Source organism: Chelonoidis abingdonii, chromosome 25, assembly GCF_003597395.2.
Source record: "Chelonoidis abingdonii isolate Lonesome George chromosome 25, CheloAbing_2.0, whole genome shotgun sequence".
NCBI classification, from domain to species: Eukaryota; Metazoa; Chordata; order Testudines; family Testudinidae; genus Chelonoidis; species Chelonoidis abingdonii.
Window position 1 is genome coordinate 8,769,317 of NC_133793.1, and position 21,382 is coordinate 8,790,698.

Sequence of the window (21,382 nt, forward strand, 5' to 3'; positions counted from 1 at the left end):
ACTGGACCTGATCCCCTGTCAGCAGGAAAATTCTGGGGCACAGGGGCCGGCCTCCACTGGGGCACGTGTCAACACACCTGCGCTAGCCTGGATCTAGCAAGAGCCGAAACCAACAGTGACTGAGTAACAGTGCAGTGAAGCCATGGCAGCTCAGGCCGCAGCAGCCTCAAGTACATACCCACACTGCTGCAGCGGCTTCCCTCCCATTGTTCTTGGCGCTAGCTAGCTCGGGGACGTCTGCACATGCTCCAGTCACACCTCTGACTGAAGCGTAGCTATAGCTCAGGGCACATGGTGGGACAGGGAACCCATCAATGAACATGTCACTGGTTTAGGTTACAAGGAGGAAGGAATTATTTTGGGGCCATGGGAGGTCCCTGGGGTATAAATACTCTAGGAGTACGGAGGATGAAAGGGGGGGTGCAGAGGAAAATGTAGGCTGACCACTAGGAAACATGGCTTACCGTGAAGACTAATAGCCAATGGGAAAGCAGCGATGCTTTGCATGGCCCGTCACCAAAAGTGCTTCACACAGTTACTGGGTAAAACTCTCAGCTGCGCCATAAAGTGACTGGTAAGCCCACATCTCATTTTCAAGAGTGAATTCGGCATGTAGAGTGGCATTCACAAGGGTCTTTAAGTGCCTAACTCCTACTGAACCAGTGGGTGTTAAGTGCCTAAATCCTTTTGTGAATCCCACCCTTTGGTGCTTTGGAAAATGTTGCCCACCATAAAGTGTCATGAGCCTCATTTTATAGATGGAGAAACTGAGGCACAGACAGGTAACATGTCTTCCCCAAGTAAGTCAGCAGCAAAGCGCTGTGTGTGTGTGTGTGTGTGTGTGTGTGTGTGTGTGTGTGTGTGTGTGTGTGTGTGTGTGTGTGTGTGTGTGTGTGTGTGTTTATAGGCCCGCACATTTTGTTCAGCTTGACTCTAGCCGTGTGATGTGTGTATATACATACCTTGCAAAACTGACATGAAAAATCCAGCCTGGGGGAGAGGGGGGGATCTACTTTCCTGCCATATGGCATGATGATTGATGACAATGTAAACACGAATGATATTTTACACTTCTGTATACAATTGTGTCTGTGAAAGACAGCGAGTAGTGGGGGATAAAACTGTTTCTCTACATCTCTCTGTGCCTCTGATTTCGCCCCCACCCTTCGCTTCTAGTCTTTGTTCTCCTTGTACCTAAATTGTCTTCCAACATGCTTCTCTTTTCTCCTTGCTTGCGTCTCTCCCTGTTTTTTTGTACTTCTAATGCCTGGTCCATCTGGGAGCACGACCAGTAGGTGGTCCACAGAGAGGGACAGTGTGTTCTCTAGAATAGCAAATCCTCCTACTTTCTAGAGAGGATTCCAAATCCTCCCTTAAATGCCAGTTCTCAAGGCTACTTGTCACCTCTCACATTTGTGAGCACGTTCATTTACTTTCAACTCAGAGTCGACAAAGAGGAAGGCGAGGGAAAAAAAAGGGTGAATGTTTCTGGAAAGAAAACAGAACAGAGTTTATTTCGGGGCATTGAAAAGCCAAGGTGTGAACAGCGTCCGTTGCAACAACCAGCAAAGCGGTTGTTCTGTATCTGATATAACTAACTCACGAACGACATGTGATTACTTCCTCTGCTGCGTCTGAAATACCATGCAGCTTATCTGAGCATCTCAGGGGCATTTGCTCTAGCAGGTAAAGAACATTTATGGCTTGAAACCTTCTGTTTTTATAAATGACTTGAAATTTAAAGCGATATGAACACGCACACAAAGAGCCCTCCGATCTACTCACCAAAATCCACCCAAGTCAGCTTCTTTGTTCCCAGGGCCTTAAATCTCATTCCATTGACACACCTCAGCTCTGCCGGGTGGAGCTCACATTCCCAAAGGTATTTAGGTGTCTCACTCCCATGGATCTCCCATGGGAGTGAGGTGCCCAGGTGTCTTTGTGAATTTGGGCCTAAGCTAGCAGCATTCTAGCTCACAGTTCACTATGCACCTGTATTGCAAAGAGTAGCAAAAGCCCTGATAGGCTGGTATTCGGTGAGATTGATAGCCTGCAGCCCAACTGCCTCGTGAGCTGTGTGTCAGGTCAATACTTGGAGCGGGAGACCCCTTAAGGAACACCAAGCTGATTCAGTAGGCAGCACTTATTTTACTCTACGGCCCCCAAACCCACCTCAGAACACAGCAGCCCAGGCCTATGCAACAAGGCAGAATCCTACCAACATCAGTGCAATTCTCTTCGTCCAGGGGGTCTGTGCTAGACAATGTTAGCGAAGCATCAAGAGCTAAGTCAGTGTGGACTGAAGGAAAACCAAGATCCTGACCACTCAAAAGCCCATGGCCCACCCGCAAGAGGAGAGCTGTTAACCCTAGTGTCGAAACCAAATTCCAGGTTGGCTATTTACATTTGATCTTATGCAGCTGCAAAGGAAGAGGGTGTTTTATTTCCCTTCATAAGCTGTTGCTGATAAACAGCTGCCATGCTCTAATCCAGCAGTGGCTGCTCATCAGTGGTAGGTGAGTGATTGCTCCGCACGCTCTTTATGAAATAAAGTGCTTAAGTGCTATTTTTGTGGCTCGTCATGATGCTGCATTTCTTTACGAGGTTATATTCCATCTTTAAACATTTTAAACTCGTTTCATTTCACGGACTATTGTCCAATGTGCAAATCTAATTCACTGGCTCAGAAGAGCAGTTTAAAGACATAGGAATACTTAGAGATAGAAAGACGCCAGGAAACCCATCTTGGTGTGTTCCTTCCTTTGAGGCGAAAGTTATAGCCCACACTGTATTTTCTTCCCACTAATGCCTGCCTAACTTCCTTTGGATACAATTTAGTAGCTGCCTAGGGTAGAATGTTTTTAATCATTAAGAAACAGCTATTTTAAAGAGACTATAAGTCAATCTGGATGGGCTCTTGGAGGACGAGGGAGGAGAAATGAAATGTACTGGCTAGGTCTATAATTTAGAATTTAACCTCAAAACAGCCACGTTGCATTTCTGAGGCCGGGTCTACACTGCAGTCATTACAATGGCCTAGCAGTTGTGATGCTGCCGGTCCATAATGTAGACACTTGCTATATCGCCAGAAGGAGGTTTTTCTGTTGTTGTGCTTAATCCATGTTTCTGAGAGGCGGTAGCTAGGTCAATGGAAGAATTAGTCAGTTGACCTCGCCCCTCTACACTGGGGGTGGGGAGAGGGTTAGGTTGACCTCATCACACCATTCAAAATGCACCATTTTTCATAGCCCTGAGCAATGTAGCTAGGTCAACCTAATTTTGAAGTGTAGCCCATGCCCGAAACACTGGGGTGCTAACAAGCTACGCCAAGAGACCTATTAAAAGTAATACAGTACTTTACAAACAAAAAAAGGGGGAAGGAGGATTTTCTTTAAGTGCATACGGTAAAGCAGTCTTCTAGTCTTCACTAGGAGGGTGGTGAAGCACTGGAATGGGTTGCCTAGGGAGGTGGTAGAATCTCCATCCTTAGAGGTTTTTAAGGTCAGGCTTGACAAAGCCCTGGCTGGGATGATTTAGTTGGGGATTGGTCCTGCTTTGAGCAGGGGTTGGACTAGATACCTCCCCAGGTCTCTTCCAACCTTGATATTCTATGCTTCTGTGGCCTAATCTGTACTTGAAAAATTGTCCCGGGTTTAACTAAATCGATTTAAAAATCAACCTGGTGTGAAGCCCTAACGTAGCTGCACTGAGATCGGGATTCTCAAAAAGCGCTCAGCATTGGCCTAACCCTCTTTCCACTGAAGTCAATGGACACTAGGCTCCAATGGCAGCAAAGTCAGGTTTGCAAATTGCCCAAATAAGCCAGACCAATTTAAGCTGGGGGTTCAACTAGCTGAAGTGCATTTACACATGGTGCTGCCCTGGTTCTAACTAGATCAATTTTGTTAAACCAGTGCAATTGTTCTAATGTAGCAAAGATTCACATCTACCTGGTCCTTTCCAGGGGATTTGCAAGAGAGGTGACTTATATTTCATTTTTATTTGGGATCCTTAAAACGCATCCTATTTGTGCACACAGCTAGTCTATATCACCGCATGTCCCTCTACTGGTATCATCACACGCCCTGCTGCAGGCATGACATTCGCCCTTCCTGATGGCACCTTGTCTTTACACTATACTGTGAACTCTTCAGGGCAGAGGCTGTCTCCTTTTATGTGTTTGAACAGCACCTCGCACAACTGGGTCCCCGATCTGGAGCCTGTGGCCGCTACTGCTGTTTGCCTGAGTCTGCAGGCAGTTTGAAACAATAACTCGGAGAGATGTGAACTTCCCCCAGGATCCTCTCGGGGGTCTTGATGCTGAACCCTAATTTGGCTTGTTTAAAAGTCACCCTTGTTAATTATTCCACTGCTGGCCATTTTAGGAGAACTGGCCAGCTACTGAACTAGTGTTGGATGCACTGGCCTGCATTGGGATGGGGTGGGATGTAGCGCATCTCCGGAGAGGTTTTGGGATGGGGCATGAGGAATTCAAACTCCCCTGCACCATATTTAAAGTCACCTCCATTCCCCACCCAAACCAGGGAAGATGCACCCCCATCCCCTATGTCCCAAAAGCCTCCCTTGTCTCATGGTCCTTGGGATACCAAAATGGACTCCCCACGGGATCAAAAACCCTAAGCCCCCTGCAAACCATCCTCCTTCCTCCCAGCAGCTTCTACGAGGCAGTCGTGCCTTGTCAATGCCAAACTCTGCAGCAGCCTGAAAATGTTGCAGGGGTGGATGAGGTGGGGTGAGGTGTGGGGGGGCATATTAAGTACATTGAATTGAATATCAACATAGAAAAATAACAGGGGATCCTGCTGTGATTGTACTAGATAGGTGGGGCAGGCACACCCTGACAAAGGGGGTTGCAGGGGGTTGTGATGCTTAATCCAGGGGTCCCTATTAGGTCTCGTGAGCTGCATTTGGATACAGGGCCTTTCCCCAGGATTCACGTCTAACCAGGCTAACTTCTTGGCTTATAAACCATCACCAAGCAAATCTCACTGTGTTATCTGCAGTAGCCTGGTCTTGGGGAAGAACTGCCTTATGGATTAAAAGCAGTCCTGGGACTCAGGAGACCTGGGTTCTAGTCTTGACTCTATCACCGACCCACTGGGTGACCTTGGGCAAATTGCTACATTGCTCTGTGCCTCAGTTTCCCCAGCTATAAAATAAGGCTATTAATAGATTCCAAGCTTGGAAGGGACCACTCTAATTATCTCCCCTGAACTCCCACCCAGCACAAGCCATTAATAGTAATGAGCTCACAGGGCTGCTTATAAGGATTGATGGGTTTAGAGGCCTTCTTAAACATCAGGTGCTAGGTGCCACGAACCGGATTCTCACAGGTGCCGAGAGGCTTCAACTGACATCAGCTGGAGCTGGGGGCTGCTCGGTGCCTGTAAAAATCACGCACCAGCATTCTGTGGAACACCACTGGCATATGGCTGGAGCCCACGCCCACTGAAGTCAATGGAAAGTTTCCCATTAGCAACCATGGGATGAGAGCTGGATCAGATTCTTCCGCATTTGGGTTCACTGCAGCAACCGGCCAGCCAACCCAGGGAAACTATTTTGAAACACCCAACAGGAAGGTGACAACGTTTCTTGTTTTCAAAGGAACCTCCCTGCCTCCCCTGCCCCCCCCGCAACAACTGATACTAGCGAGAATCATGTCAGTTATGTGGCAGTGAGTCATTCATGAAGCCCCTACAGCCCAGAGGCCCGGAATGCAGCCAGAGGAAACGTGTTGCAAGTGCATGTATAAATCATGTCACACTTTGCTTTGTCACTGTCTTTGGCATGAGGGGAAGAGTGCTTGAGGTTTGGTCTGGGTTCGGGTCAGACTGGCAGTTTGCAGTAAGGATGCATCTTGTCTCAATTCTAAAAAGGTAGGAAAATTCCACATGGGAAAACCAAATTCTGCCAGGCGAAAGGCACGCCACCCCATCCACTTGTGTTACGCCATGGCTGGAAGAGGCGTCTGTTTGGATTTGTGAAATCCGTCGCTCACGCACGCATCATTATTTTTAAAAGCCACCATTTTGGGGTGGTCTGCTATAAAAACAAGGTGCCCTGTTCTCAGCTGCCCCCAAGGCGTGGCTAGGTGGAGGTGCGGGGAGGTTTGTGCCCCAGTCCCAGGGCTGATTCTGTGCTGATCTGGTTCCCCAAGGTGCCGATGGCCCCCAAGACCTGTTCCTGCAGCCAGGGATTACACTGGTGCTGAGATGTTTTTTCTCCTCAGCGTAATCCTCACATCTGGATCCACTGGCTTTGAGTCTGTTTTGTGTTACTTCAGGCTTGTCCACACATGAAAATTAATCCGGAATAAAGTAAAGCATGAATTTAAAGCAGATTAACTATTCCTGATTAATTCCATGTGTAGATGCTCTTGTTCAGGAATAAGAGTGCCTTCTTCTGAATGATCTTAACCCAGGGATTAAGGCACTCACATTCTGGACTAAGAGCGTATACACACACAGTTAATCAGGTATAGCTGCTCCAGAATAACACTCCATGTAGACAAGCCTTTAGTACTCTAGAATGCCGGGTTGTATAGTATCTCAGGCCCTGCCCCGCTTCTGTTGACTCATTGATAATGTTCCCACTGACTTCAGTAGAGCAGAACCAGGCCCTTCTTTTGGACAGAGAGAAAGAAAGAATCCCGAGGAAAGCTAGCCAGCTATTAGGAGAATTACATCTTTTCCTAGTACCACAGATTTTTGCTACCATTCAGACTGTCTTCACTGAACAATGTGACCTCAGAACAGCCTCAGGGAGTCTGACGTACGTTCCTTTAATATAGCGTTTCATTTCTGGAGGCTGATCAACTATCCTAGCTAAGAGACAAGGCCCGCAAGGTACGGACCTAAAACAAACAGAAAAGAAACAAAGATGGGAAATTTAGCAGCATGGAGCCATGTCTGTGCATGCCCCATAATAAGGGAAAATTTTCAAACCATTCTAATGATAGCTTGGCATTTCACAGCGCATGGGAGAGCCAGGATTTTAAAACCTCAGATTTCACAGGGCTCACTTGAGAAATACTGGGCCAGATCTTCTACTGAGCTGAGTAGAATGAACTCAGCTCTGCTGAAGTCAATGGCACTATGCTGATTTATGTACCAGAGCTGCTTATTTAACACACTGCAGAGCCAGATTCTGCTCTTACTTACTCTGGTGTAAATCCAGAGCAAGCCCTTTGTCTCCAGTAGCATTTACACTGGTGCTAAGTGAAAGCTAACCGTGGCCTGACGAGAGATGGTAACAGGAGTAAACTGCAGTTGCATGTAGATATATGAAGGGTCTGATTCTCTTCTCACTAATGCTGGTGTACACCAGGACTGACCCCACTGAAATGAATGGCATTTAATGGTGTGAAACCGGCATAAGTGAGAGGAAAATCAGGCGCTCTGAACTCGGGTGTGGTCAAACTTTCCTTACGTGCTTCCTCACCAGCCCACCAGAAGTGATCAGATTTTTCTCTTCTTGGGAGGTTTTTCATTTTGAGATTAGACCATTTAACCTCAGGATGATCATTTTACCGGGGGTGATAGTTATACATGCAGAGGGTCAGGTTTGTGCAGAGGGTCAGGTTCTGCTCTAAGTTACCCTAGCGTTAACTCCAGAGTCACTCCATCCGCCTCAGCTGGAGAGTGGGGTCTGGACCAGTATGTCTATTTTCTATGCAATTTACAGAAAGGAGCAAATGCCTGGGCAGCGGCAGGCAGCATGGAGATGTGGGAGTTGGGTGGGAGGGTGTTTCAACATGGCCGAAGATGGAGCTGGCTCTGTCTCGGTTTGAGCAAGGCCAGGTGAATGAGGAAAAGGGGTGGCACTGACATAGGCAGGCCCAGAACACTGATCCTCCCGTGACTAGAGCAAGTGGTAGTAATGGCTCAAAAGCCCCCCGTGCAACACCAAGCAAGCATAGCCTACCCCCAGGGATTGTGTGTAGGCCCACTTAGGTTACAGTTGAATGCTGCTTCTAGCCCATTTTCTTTTGTTGGTGACAGTCACACAACTTGCCCCACGTTTCTCAGGATAGCACATAGGTGCCCATGAACTATTTATGATCCAAAAAGAAGATTCACTCAATCCCTAGTGACAATCTGCAGCACCACACGTGGGTAGCCAAACCATATCCCAGAGAAGAAGGATTTCCCAGTGGTTGGGTGCTCGCCTAGGACTGGGAAGACCTGGCTTCAAGTGCTGGCTCTGCCACTGATTCTCTGTATAACCTTGGGCAACTCATTTAGTCTCTCTGTGCCTCTGTTTCCCATCTAGCCAATGGGAATAATGGCCCTGCCCTACCACACAGCAGTGTTGTGAGGTTACTTTGAAGATTGTGAGCTGCTACAATAATGGGAGCCGTCTAAATACTATAGATAGATTCCGGCATCTCCCTCTTGCCCTTCCCACCCTGCATCATCTCTCAGAGCAAATCGTCTTCTTATACGTGTTACCTAAGAATGTGCCAAGAGATGAGAAAAATTGCAGGCCTATTAACTCGTGTATTATTCTTGGCAGGCCTGAGTTCTAACGGTCTGGGCAAAAATGATGAACATTGTGAATCACACGGGTGTCTGTGAGGGGTTTTTATGATTATTATTGGTTGTAGTTTGCATTAAGCTGAAAGGACACTCTCAAGTTAAAATGTTATGAAACAGATTTAGCTCCTGCTTACCCTGGGGCAAATCCAGAGTAACTGTTAACTTTAATGCAGTTACTCCAAATTGACACCCGTGGAACTGCGCACAGAATTTGCCCCCGTGTATTTTGTTAAAGTTCCTGCTACCTTAGATTATCAAAAAGGAAAGAATGTAATACACCTAATTTGCTTTTCACCATTTCTGCTGTTGCTTGACCTTTTGCATTTCAGTGAAATTATCCTGGCCAGTTTCACTTTGATTTTGAATCAGTCTCACTACCTGATTCTCAGGCACTTGTCCAAAACCATTATGTATGGGTTTTCAGCAGGGGAACATGTCAGTTTTTTAAATACATACATATGCATACAGTGAATCTTTTGTAATCATGAAAGAGCACGATGTCTTTGAGGTCTCTAAAACGTTGCCCCCTTTAAACAAAACTTAAACAGTGGTTCTAAAACACGTTGGCAGAGTCCCTTTAATAGGAGATACTAATCTTAATTAAATTTCCAAGGACAGCTTGTAAAAAAAAATTAGAATTTCAATGAAAAGAATCTAAATAAAAATTTCACTGAATTTTAGTTTTATTTATATAACTGCTTTGGAGCTGGGGTATAATTTTCCAAAGTGCTTAAGTGATTTAGCTGCCTAAGTCTCATTGACTGTCAATGACGTAGGCTCCTAAAGCCCTGATCCTGAAAGATATGTAGGCTCCTACCTCCTATCGGTTTCTAAGGGAGCTTGGCACCTAAATAATTTTTAGAGTCCAGGCCTAAGAACTTAAGTCACCTTTGGAAATGGGACTTAGGCACTTTTTAAAAATTTACCCCACTCAAAAGAAAATTTGAAATTTCAAATTTTCCATCAAAAATTTGAATTTTGAAAAAAAGTAACAAAATGTTAGCTAAAAATGTAATTTTGTTTTTCATTCAAGCCTTTTATTACTTTATATTTAATTTCCACGGGGAGAAAATGATGTGATTATAAATCACAAAAGTAAGAGGTTTGATAAAAGAAGCTCTCACAGTAGCATATTAAGCAAGCAAGTCTCCGGGGACGGGTAGCTGCAATGCAGGACAGTCTATTCTCAAATGCTTAGCCCAATCTAGTGATGAAATCCAAAATCTGTGCATGCTAGGATAAACACACTGACATCTCCAGGTTAATTATCTATAGGCATAAGTAGTGATTTGTGCATTTTCACTTGCAAACACCTTGGATGCAGATTCATGTGCAAAACCTTGAGGTCTGTCTGTGTGCTCATTAATGAGGGTTGCAGAAAACTCTGTGTGTGTATTGGGTGGGGAGTTGTTTTTGTTGGGTTAGTCCGTCTGCAGACTTGGCATAAGCACAATGCAAGCAGACAAGACACCGTACTGATTATCATGTAGCGTACAATACACCCTTAACAGCCTAAACACACAGGTGCATTCATGTTAAAAAAGTTACTCAGTTTAAAGTACACCTCTAGCCCGATATAACGTGACCTGATATAACACGAATTTGGATATAACGCAGTAAAGCAGCGCTCGGGGGAGGGGGGGGGGGCTGCGCACTCCAATGGATCAAAGCAAGTTCGATATAACACGGTTTCACCTATAACGCAGTAAGATTTTTTGGCTCCCGAGGACAGCGTTATATCGGGGTAGAGGTGTACATGCCTAGAGCTCCCCCCAGATCTGCTGCCTAAGTAGGCAAATGCATTCTTCCTGTGACTGTTAATGAACCCACTGAATTAAACCTAGGGAGTGCTAGGATACAGCTTCCAGCACGGGAGCCCTCTCTCATTTAATGTGACCTCCTGTCATGAGAAGGCATGAGGCTCCAGGATTTAAAGGGGAGCTAGAGGGAGTGCAGACCCCCGCCCCATCTGAACGCTCTCCCTCTGACTTGGCTGGTGCAGTGAGAGATATCCCCTCCTGTTTCAACCTCCTTTGACACCTGCTGGCTCCTTTCTGAACTCTTAATCCTGCCATCTCCCCAACAGCAGTTTAACTCCTCCCACATGGGGACCGTAGGCCCCTCCCACATGGGGGGCAGGGTTAATATATTATCTGGCAGCGTGCTCAAGGCTGGGAAGAGAGAGAGAATTCCACCTCTCGTGAACTGCGCAAGGAAGATTCCCAGCAGAATCTGGGACACACTGTCCAAGTCAGCCTCAGGGACTCAAGTGTCAAGGCAGGTGAGTGCTAATGAACCCAATCCGATTACCTTGTATTGGAGTCTGAGTCTGTGACCCAAAGTGGCCTGGGGCGGTCAGGGATCCTCGGGGATTGGGAGTTGTTGGGGTAACTCTCATAGACTGGCGCAGACGTTCCAGTTCGCTATAGCGGTCTGTGTAGGGCTTGGCTTGGTCTTCTAGCTTTTGTCTGTGCCCTGCAACATTGTGAGAAAATCCGAGATTTAATCAGTCACCCTTTGGCTAGAGAGCCCTTGTCAATAAAAAGTGAGAATGGTATAACAATTTACAGTTTGGTCGTATTACTGGTATTGCGGTAGCATGTAGAGGTCCCCAACTGAGATCAGGTCATGTTGTGCTAGGCGCTGTACAGACACATAGTAAGAGACAGTCCCTGTCCCAGTCTAAACGGCAAGAGTGAAAGGGGAAACTGAGGCAGAGAGTGGGGAGGAAGTGACTTGCACAAGGTCAACCAGCAGTCAGTGGTGGAGCTAATAGGGGTCTGGGGCCGGTGTGACTGCTCCCTTTAGTGGTATGTGCGGTGCCTTTTCCAGCATATTATTCACAGAAATGGGACCAGATCAAAGCATGTTAACAAATGGCTAATACGTGTCAGCAGAATGCAGACGGTGCGTGCAGAAGCATTGGCATGGACCATGCTGCTGGAAAGTCCAGCCCAGCAGGAGCCCACAGCCTGGCCCAGCCCCAGGAGGCCTCTCGCTGGACGAGTGTGAGAAAAGGGGCCCCCTTGTGCAGCCAGGAAGCAAGCAGGTAAGTGGCACTCTCTGGCCCCCATCTGCTCCTTGCCCTAGTGCTCCTGCCCCTCTGTGTCCCAAAGCCCTACCTTCACCCCCTCTGCTCCTAACCTGCTAGGATCCTGTTCCCCATTTTCCCTTAACCAGCTCCCACCCCAGCCTTCCTGGCTGCAAAACCCAACTCCCCCACTGCCAGGGCGAGGGCAGGAAGCCAGGTCTCCTGAGTCCTGATACCTTCCATGTTGCCCTAGTCGCCAGACCTAGCCACAGCTCTTAATTCATTTGGGAAAAGAAATGGAAACAGATGCAAATGATTTTAAACACCATTTCTTGGCACGCCTGGGGAATAAGTAAAGGACAAGCTGAATTAAAACTATCTTCATTGTGTTCGCTCATTGCACAAACGACAGAGGCATTCTCTGCAGTCTCCAGGGGTCAAACTGTGCACAGAGAACTAGGAAGGAAAGATGGCATGGCTAAGCCACAGCAGTGGGAGTCAGGAGAACTGGCTTTGACAGTCACTGTGTGCACGACCTTGGGAATCCACTTTGCTGCTCTTGGCCTCAGTTTTCTCATCTGTAAAATGGGGAGAATGTTCACCTGCTTCAGCGAGGTACTGCACCGAGCAAGGAATGCTTGCACAGTACTCTGAGATCCTCAGGCAGAAGCTGATAGAGCAGGGGGATAGTCATTTAATTGATGCCAAAGCAAAGGGAGTATGGAATGCACTTGCCACACCACTTTCACATTTGACTGTGTTAATCAACATGAAACATCTTTTCTCTCTCTCTCTGGGCCAGATTCCAATCTCAGTTACACCCGCGCACACCTGGAGTGACTCCAGGGAAACCAGCAGCGTTGTTTCAGATTGACATCAGCGTAACTGAGCTCAGGCTCTGGCCCCTACTCAGGACACTCTCGGGCTGAAGTCTACAAATCCGCCTGATGGACCAACACTTTGCACATCTGCAGCACCTGTCATCCACGGATCTCAAAGCACTTTGCAACGATGGGTAACACATTATCCCTGTTTCAAAGGGGAAGGCAACACGAGGACTTAGTAGCGGAGCTGGAAACAGAACCCAGAATTTCTGACTCATAGCAGACCACAGCTGCACGTTATCTGATGCAACCAAATAACATAACATAACATAACATACAGGGACTGAAATACAACTTCACTTGGCTTTTAAAAAGGGACACTCTCAGCTCTTAAAAACACCAAATTAACTGCTCCATATTTGCTCCATCCTGCCCCTGCCCATGGTTATAGTATCTCAAGTTACAATTTACAGCCAAGTTGAACGAAAGTAGTCCCCACACTTTCCCTTTACAGATCTTTTCCCCACTATCTCACTATCTTGCACTGGTTCGTCTCATCTCACTCAGGTCTGCATTCTGCAGTCGCTCTGTGCATGGAACTCCACAAGCATGTAGGTGAGAGAAGGATCCTGTTGGGATCTGAGTGCGGGATCTGAGCCTCAATTTGAAAAGCTCCTTGTAAATTTATAGTCCTACATCTCTTATTGCTCATCAGAGTTATTAAACTCAAACCTCGTGTTTCAAGGGACACACTGGCGACTAGTTTAAAGCTCCAAATTCAGCCAATGAATAAATTGCCACAACTTCCTCTGAAATCAGTGGGAATCGCACCAATCTACCAAAAGGCAGGATTCCCTCCTTAGATTTGTCATAAAAGGGGCATCTGGGTGTTTAACAATATCAGGGAAAGGAGCAAAATAACAACAAGATGAATAAAAATATTGCCATTTTTAAAATCAGTGTTTCTTTCCCACTCCTCTTTCTCTACCCCCTAATTCTCCTGATGTGTTGCAGACCCAACACCAGGCTAGTAATAGGAACCAGAAAGCAAAAATGATTAAAAATGGATTCCAAGCTATGTGGAAGTGAAAGAAGGTCTATTCTAGTCTTTACAGTCCTTATACTGTGCTCATCACCGAAATACTGTGGGCGTCACCTTCCAGTTGTGCATTAAGCAACATGACTGACATATGTCACGTTTGGTCTCTCATCCTTCTGACAGGGGACAGTGGCGCATGCAGTGAAGTGCCCTGGTTTGGGAGGGTATTTTAGAAGTGGCTAGTGATTCTGGGTGTGTCACTTAAACATCTTTAAAAGAACTGGTTTCCAGTAAGTGCTGAGCACCTGCGCTCTGAAAATCTGGCGTCTTTAGGGTGTCTTGAGCTGAGCCCACCCACCCCTAAACATAGGCACCTAAAATCAGTAGTCACTTTTGAAAAATGTAAGCCAAGGGCCCATCTACCCGATGAAACTGGCAACGTTAAAGCATGGGGACGTAGCATGGTTGGAAGCCAACTCTGTTATACTGTTGTTTGGCCTTTTGACCCTCTAGCTAGGGTTTGAAAGGTGGCTTAGCTCCATTCCTATAGGCAGGGCCCAACTGTGCAAAACAATTTGAAGAAAGCAGCACACGAGTTAAAAAAAAAACCCAACCCCAGCCTCCACAAATAACAAGCAGATTTTTGCACACCCTGTGCTGCTGAGACTTCCTGTCGCTTTTCGCTAGAGCTGGGAACGTCAGACTGTGTCATGCAAGAGCGGAGTCACTGTTAATGTGCTTCTTTCATGAGAACGTCCTCAGCTTTTAATTTCTGCGGAGGCTCATTTCATTAAAGCCCTTCGCCATCAAACCACACTCAACACACAGAGGAAACCCACACGGACAAATTAACATGAGTGCTGCACCCTAAAGAAAAGGAAGGTAGTTTCCAAGCTCTGCAAACCCCAACCTTCGCCTGAAGCCCATTGAAATCAGTGAGAGTCCTTCCATTGACTTCAAAGAGCCTTGGCTCAAGTCCCAAGAACCCAATCCCAAGAGATGTTGAGTCTTTTGCATATGGAACCCATCACCGCACGGCTGGGGTGTATTTTTGCCACCAGATAGCCCGCAAGGTTATATCATTTTGCTCTCAGATGTCACCCAGCTGCCTCTCCTCTGGCCTAGCAGTCATATTCTGAAACAAATACAAGTAAATGGTGACTCATGTCTTTATGGAAATGTTAAGTCCTGATGTAACAAAACACAGACAGCTACTGACTTGGCCTGCCTCTTGTCAACAAGGAAGACGTTTTTAAAGACAGATGCAGTTTTCCAGTCAGGTAACTTTGCTATCCAGCATGATATTAACCATGACAGGTCACTTTATATCACTGATGTAACAAGATCGGCATCACTACATCAAACAAACCCAACTCCATTGAATATTTTCCATATGAAAGAATCGATGTGAATCTGACACTCTGATCAATAATAAAAAGCACGTTGGAAGTTCTGGGTGTTTCCTTGGAATGGCGACAGTGAAGTACTGTACACAAGCCATGAAACTGTAGCCCTTAAAGCTGTGCTTTAAAGACATGCCTTCCGCATTAAAACATTTCAAAGGCAAAACAGGCCCTTCTCTTCCTGTTAGAACTTTGGAAACTGACAAGACTTCAGAAACTCCCTGATTGGAACTTTTCATGTGCTCGTGGGAGGTGTCTCCCCCCAGGATTCTACACAAGCATCTCATTTTCCTAGATTGCTAAGGAGCCAAATCACCATCGTTTTGAAGGTGCCTGTGCTACTGCAGAGCCCAGCTAGCACTTGATTCTGTGTTAGACCAAAGGTAGAAATAGACCCCCCAGGTTCAGACTCTCCATCCGGGTTTTGAATGCTTCCAAAGTTCAGCTCTGCGGTTTTTGGTTTGGACCATTAGTAAGATAGGAGCCATTTGCAAAACACAGCTAGGCAGCCCCAAGCTTGGGCGCTCAGCTCATGGGTTTTGGCCCACATCCATGTCGAACGTATCACTGTGACCAGCAAGGGAACTGCCCGGCACATGCTTTCTCTCAGTGCCTTTGGAATTCAGATGTCACGGTTGTCTCATGTGACCTCCCCATCAGCACTGGCCCTGGCAGGGTGTTGGTGGTCGCGAGGAGTTGGTTTTTCTACCCCAAGACTTGTCACGGTTGAAGATGGCCAGTGTAAACTTTTAAAATTGCTTTTTCAGGAAAGGGAGGGGCGCGCATGGCTTTTGCAGTTCGTTCCCCTGGTTTCCGCTAAGAAGAAGGGGGTGAGGAGATAAGTAAAATATCCTGCTAACTTGCGTGGCCCCCTTAACTAGCTTGTCCTCAGCTGAAGTGGCTTTAACTGAGGCATCATCAGTGGATAAGTTCTTCATCCATTCAGCCTTAAATGGAGACTTCGCTGAAGGAACCCCCATCAGAGGTGTTCTCATAGAGTCATCGACTTTAAGGTCAGAAGGAACCATTATGATTGTCTAGTCTGACCTCCTGCACAACACAGGCTGCAGAATCTCACCCACCCACTCCTGTAACAAACCCCTAGCCTATATCTGAGCCTCAAATTGTGGTTTAAAGACTCTGAGATGCCATTAAACAAAGGCGCTGTTAAGATACCAACAGCAAATTCTAATGGTTTAGACATGAAAATGGCAAAGTGATGACTAGATCCTTCCTCCCTTCCCCGCCATGGGTTAGTTCCTTGCTCTATGAGAAGTTCTGTTGATTTCAATGGCGTTATTACACGTGGTAAGTGGTCACCAGTGGATGAAATTCATTCCTGTGCAGAGCCAGTGCAAGGACTAAGGCCTGGCTTATGTCCTACTAAATACCTCGATGTAGGCACGTCAGTGGGACCCAGAAGTTGCACTGGCCCTCTGCATGATGTGAACTTCCCCTCGATCCGAGCACTGGTTGGACAATCAGGTGTACTGTGTAGACACAAGCTGTATTTGAAATGACTAGCCTCCGCAGAGCCTGAGTCAATTGATCTCCACATTCTCAATCAGAACAGATGGGGAAAGGGGGTTCAGCTGCACGCTCCCGTAAATTAAAAATAGCGCTGCTGATTTTTACTCAGAAAAATCCACCTGCGGGCTGAGACGAAGCATGGGAGATGCCATGCTACGAGGACTTGGGTTGAGAAAGTTATGAGCAACTGAAAGAGACGCGGGAGGTAAAGAATGGAAATTGGAACTCGGCCTTGACCGTAGCTTCTGCTGCTGGAAGGAGCACGAATACACCGCCCACACATCTGCATATCAGTCTACCTGCACAGGATGGCAAGAGCAAGCCAGTGCTGTTTTGGCTGGCTTCATAAAGTGAAGCCCAGAAGTTCAAGGGAGGGAGAAGAGACGGCCCCGTCTTTTCTCTGGCCTAACAATGTCCACCACAGATAACTCATTATGCACATGTTTGAAGTTGGCTTGCTTACGCCATTTGGAAAGAGAATCAGTCACGCCAAGTCTTTGCTTTGGCTTCCTCCTGGCTTCTCAAGACACTGCCACTACTGTCTTTCTACAGCCTTGAAAGAGAGAGCAAAGTGTCGCCGCAGCCTTCAGCCCGCCTGTTCTGTCGGCAGATTTACACTGACTTTAACAACCAAAGGAAAATAATATTGAAGGGTGGGAGGGACAGGCTGATGATAATTTAAAAAGATTTTCTAGCCTGTGGTGGTCTGTGATGAATGGCTGCCTATAAAGGGATGAAAATAAATATCCCTTTTTGAAGGAAATAGGTTGGCTCCGGTCCAGCTGGCAGGGAGCAGAGAGAGAGATGTTGCAATTACAGTAGGTCTTTACTGTCTGAAGTGAGAACAGTGGGAGAGATGTTCATTATACTCGGCCTGGTGCTGATTAGCTGAACTGAAAACCAGCTGACTGGTCCGTAGCCCCCTTGCTCGCCTTTCGTGTTGGGAAGCCCTTTAACTCCTTCTCTGCTCCTTCCAGCCTTCCCCGCCCCCACTGTTGCTGGCTGATGTGGCTGTTTATGGAGCAGCCTCTTCTGGCTAGCGGCATTTTATTCTATATCTTCAGATCCAAAAAACCTATTTAATACCCTGAGAAAACAGGTCGCTGCTGCAGGTGTCTGTGTCCATCTAGGATGCTATTTTCAAAAGGGCCGAAGTGACTTGGGAGCCTACATTCCATGTTCAGAAGGGATTCAGGAACTTAAGAGTCTCAGTCCCATCGACTGATGATGCACGTCAGAATAAAAGCGCTTTGCATGGGGAATGGTGTCGGTGGTGTGATAAATGGACACCTCCACCTTCAGTCTGGGCAGAGCACAGAACACCTGCTCAGTCCCTCCAGCAGCCCAGAGGCTGCCTTAGAGGTGCACTCCCATGTAGGACGCTGGACTCCAGTGGATCAGTGCAGTCCACAGACCCTCTGGCCATACCCCTGCTGTGCCATAGGAACCTGCAGGCGGCGTCTGCAGCATCTTTGCTTCCTAACCTCCGTGATTCGTTGATTTTGGTCTTTATGGGATGAAGATGAGAGGCAGTTGGGGAGCCCCAGGGATTTGGCCCCTGAGCTGCACCCCTCTCGGCGTGATATTGATTCATGGGGAAGAGGAAGACAAAATAACGCAAAATCATTTTTCAGCACCTTCCTCCACCGAATACAATTTATCTGCAGTTGATTTCAAAGGGGGCCTCTGGTACCCTGCCGTGGAAAAGCAGGGCTCTGGGAACAACTTAATCGCACCCTGAGTCAAATTCTCTTCCTTTCTTTGCCACATCATTTGAAGTTATTGGCCAAACCGCTATGCTCTTCGAAGAGCCCGGCCCTGAGATCTGTGGCACTCTTGTGGTTTTGTGTGATAGCTCAGGCACTTGAGCTGTCGTATTCCCCGAAATGAAACCTTGCTTTTAGCATCAAGTGGTTTTTTTCCACAGCTCTCGCATTATCCTCTTAAATTTGCTAATCCTGCCAAACATAAGCCGGGATAACCTTATTAGTACCTAAGGAGATACGTTCCCAAATAGGCCTGAATAATTCCCTTCAATTTTACACCAGCCTTCATTTTGGGGGCCTCCCAGTGCTTTAGGCACATTCATTATATTCTCACAAAACCCTCTGTGACGTAGGTAAGTAAATACTATTTGACCCTGATGGGTAAACTGAGGCACAGAGGCATTGGGTCAAATTCAGACCTGGTCTTATTGAACTGTCGACCCCACTCTTCGCTCATCAATGACACCAGTCTTGCTTGTAGGCTTTTCTCTCAAGTACCTCTGTACTTTCCCCTGGGCATGGGAAAATCTTCTCATCAAAGGCTATGTCTACGCTATGGACCTTACAGCGGCACAGAGCTCTCCTGCCCGCATAATTCAACCGTCCCTAATGAGCGGCGGTAGCTATGTCAGCAGGAGAGCGTCTTGTGACACAGCACTGTCCACACTGGTGCTTTTGTGGGTGAAAGTTTTGTCGGTCAGAGGTAGGGTTTTTTCATATCCCCTGACCAACAAAAGTTTTACCGACAAAAGCACTAGTGCAGACTTAGCCCAAATTTGTAAAGTCATCACCTTGTGGTCCTTTAAATCCCTCCTTAATAGACTATTAGGGGAGGTTCTCTGCTGGAGTATGCCAGCTGGGAACTTGGCTGTGGGCTTCCAGAAGGCTTTCAAGCAGGAAGTGTGGCAATCGGATTCTATAGAAAGATGGTTTCATACTGCACAAGCGACATCAGTTCTTCGCTCTCGTTCTATTGTGTTGTGTTGCTTAGGATGGTAATTTTAAGTGAAATCATTTTAGTTATATGCTGGTGATTATAAAAGGGAAGCTGGGATTTACTATGTGGACTGCATGGAGCAAATGAAAATGCTAGAGGGGTGAAATCACTGGAGCCTGTCTCATGGTCTTTCAATATTTCTGTTAAAACTGAGATTACATCCTGGAATTATAGCACACCAGTACAATATACCTCCAGAAGAGGCCCAGTAGCGCTGAGCATAGAAATAATAAACCTTTGTACCTGTATCGCTCCTGTCACACAAAGATCTCAAAGCACACTACAAAAAAACTAACAACTGAGGTAGGCAAATATTATTATACCCATTTAGCAGGTGGAGAAGCTGAGGCCCATGGTCACATAACCAGTCAGTGGTAGCGCTGGAAACAGAACCAAAGAGTCGTAACACTTAATCTAGGGCTCTAAACACTAGACTGCACTTCTCTCAATGCAATGCACCTCCAAAAAGGGCAAATGGGATCCTCAGATGTATGAGCAAAGGTATTTCCAGGGAAGAGAGGGACATATTAATGCCATTGTACAAGGCACTGGTAAGACCTCATTTGGAATACTGTGTAGCATTCTGGTCATCCATGAAAGAGGAATTCCAAGTGGAACAGGTCCAGAGACGGGCCCCTAGGATGACTGGGGACTGGAGGGCCTGTCTTATGGAAAGAGCTTGGCTCGTTTAGCCAAAACAAAGACTGAGACGGGAATCTAAGTGCTTTTTATAAATATGTCAGGGAGTAAAGCCCAGGCTGGATGAAATATTATTTATGTTAAAAGATAATATTGGCACATAAACAAATGGGTATAAACTGGGCATGAATCTGTTTAGGCTGGAAATTGAAAGAAAGTTTCTAACCACCAGAGGAATGAGGTGCTAGAACAGCCTCCCAATAGGAGATTGGGGGAGGGGCAGGGTGGCAAATAACATAATTAGTTTCAAGAGAGAGCTGGGCAAATTTATGAGTGGGGTTGTACGACAGCGTTGCTTATGGTGATGAGCAGCTCTGACAGCCTCTTCTGGTTTATGTCTGATGTTCTTAAATCTCATGCTTCAGGGCTACAGCTGGTCACCTGCAAGGGTCAGGAAGGGATATTTTCTCCCCCAGCTTATCTTGGCCACGGCTAAAGCTGGGATACGGGACCCAGTGAACCTGTGCTCTGAGGTCGCACCCAGCTTTCTCTCTCTCATGTGCTTAGTTGTCTGGTTCTTGCTCACATGCTCAGGGTCTAACTCAGGGATGGGAAAACTTTTTGGCCTGAGGGCCACATTGGGGTTCAGAAACTGTATGGAGGGCTGGCAGTAGTGTATTAAATTGCTCCCGTAGGAATATGCTACTTATGGTGTGCCAGTCCTGGTGCTCTGAGTGGCATGGTAAGGGGGCGGGGAGCAGGGGGGTTGGGGGGGGCTGTCAGGGGATGGGGAACAGGGTGGGAGTGAATAGGTGTGGGAGTTCCGGGGGCCTGTCGGGGACGGGGATGTGGATAGGGTCGGGGCAGTCAGGGGACAGGGAGTAGGAGGGGTTGGATAGGGGGTGAGGTCCCAGGGGTGGTTAGGGGTGGGGGATCCCAGGAGGGGGCAGTCAGGGGACAAGGAGCTTGGATGGGTCAGGGGTTCTAAGGGGGAAACTTAGGGTGCGGGAAGTGGGAGTGGGCAGATAGGGGTCAGAGGCCAGGCTGGTTGGGGCCTTCCCTATCTGGGGTGTAGTGTAAATTGTTCCCCACAGGAATGTGCTACTTACAAAGGACCAGGACTGGCAGCCATAATACACCCTAAGTAGCACATTCCTACGGGGAGCAATTTAATTCACTGCACCTGGCGGCTCACACAGCCACGCTGCCCGGCAGGAACTCGCAGCCCTGCCACCCAGAGCACCAGTGGCACAGCGAGCTGAGGCTGCGAGGGAGGGGCTGGGGACTAGCCTCCCCGGCCAGGAGCTCAAGGGCCAGGCAGGACAGGCCCGCAGGCTGCATGTGGCCCGCAGGCCACAGTTTGCCCACTTCTGGTCTAACTGCTTGCTGTGTGTGGGATCAGAAAGGAATTTTCCCCCAGATCGGCAGGGACCTTGGGGAGTTTCACCTCCCTGTGCAGATGTGAGCAAGGGTCACTTGCCAGGATTATCTGAGTATATCTCACTAAATCAATTCCCTGCCATTGCAGGGGCCTTGGGCACCGGTGCATGTCGGTACCTCCTTATTATCTGCTTGTGGAACATAATAATTTAGGC

General features: G+C 47.2%; 1 protein-coding gene across 1 annotated transcript in view; it reads right to left on the bottom strand.

Annotated features, from left to right (window-relative positions):
- Nucleotides 1–21,382, bottom strand: part of RUNX3 (RUNX family transcription factor 3) — a 120,887-nt gene that overhangs the window by 11,634 nt on the left and 87,871 nt on the right. The window contains exon 6 of the mRNA XM_032789524.2: nucleotides 10,869–11,033. Coding sequence (XP_032645415.1) covers nucleotides 10,869–11,033 — 165 coding nt within the window. The remainder of the gene's footprint in view (nucleotides 1–10,868; nucleotides 11,034–21,382) is intronic.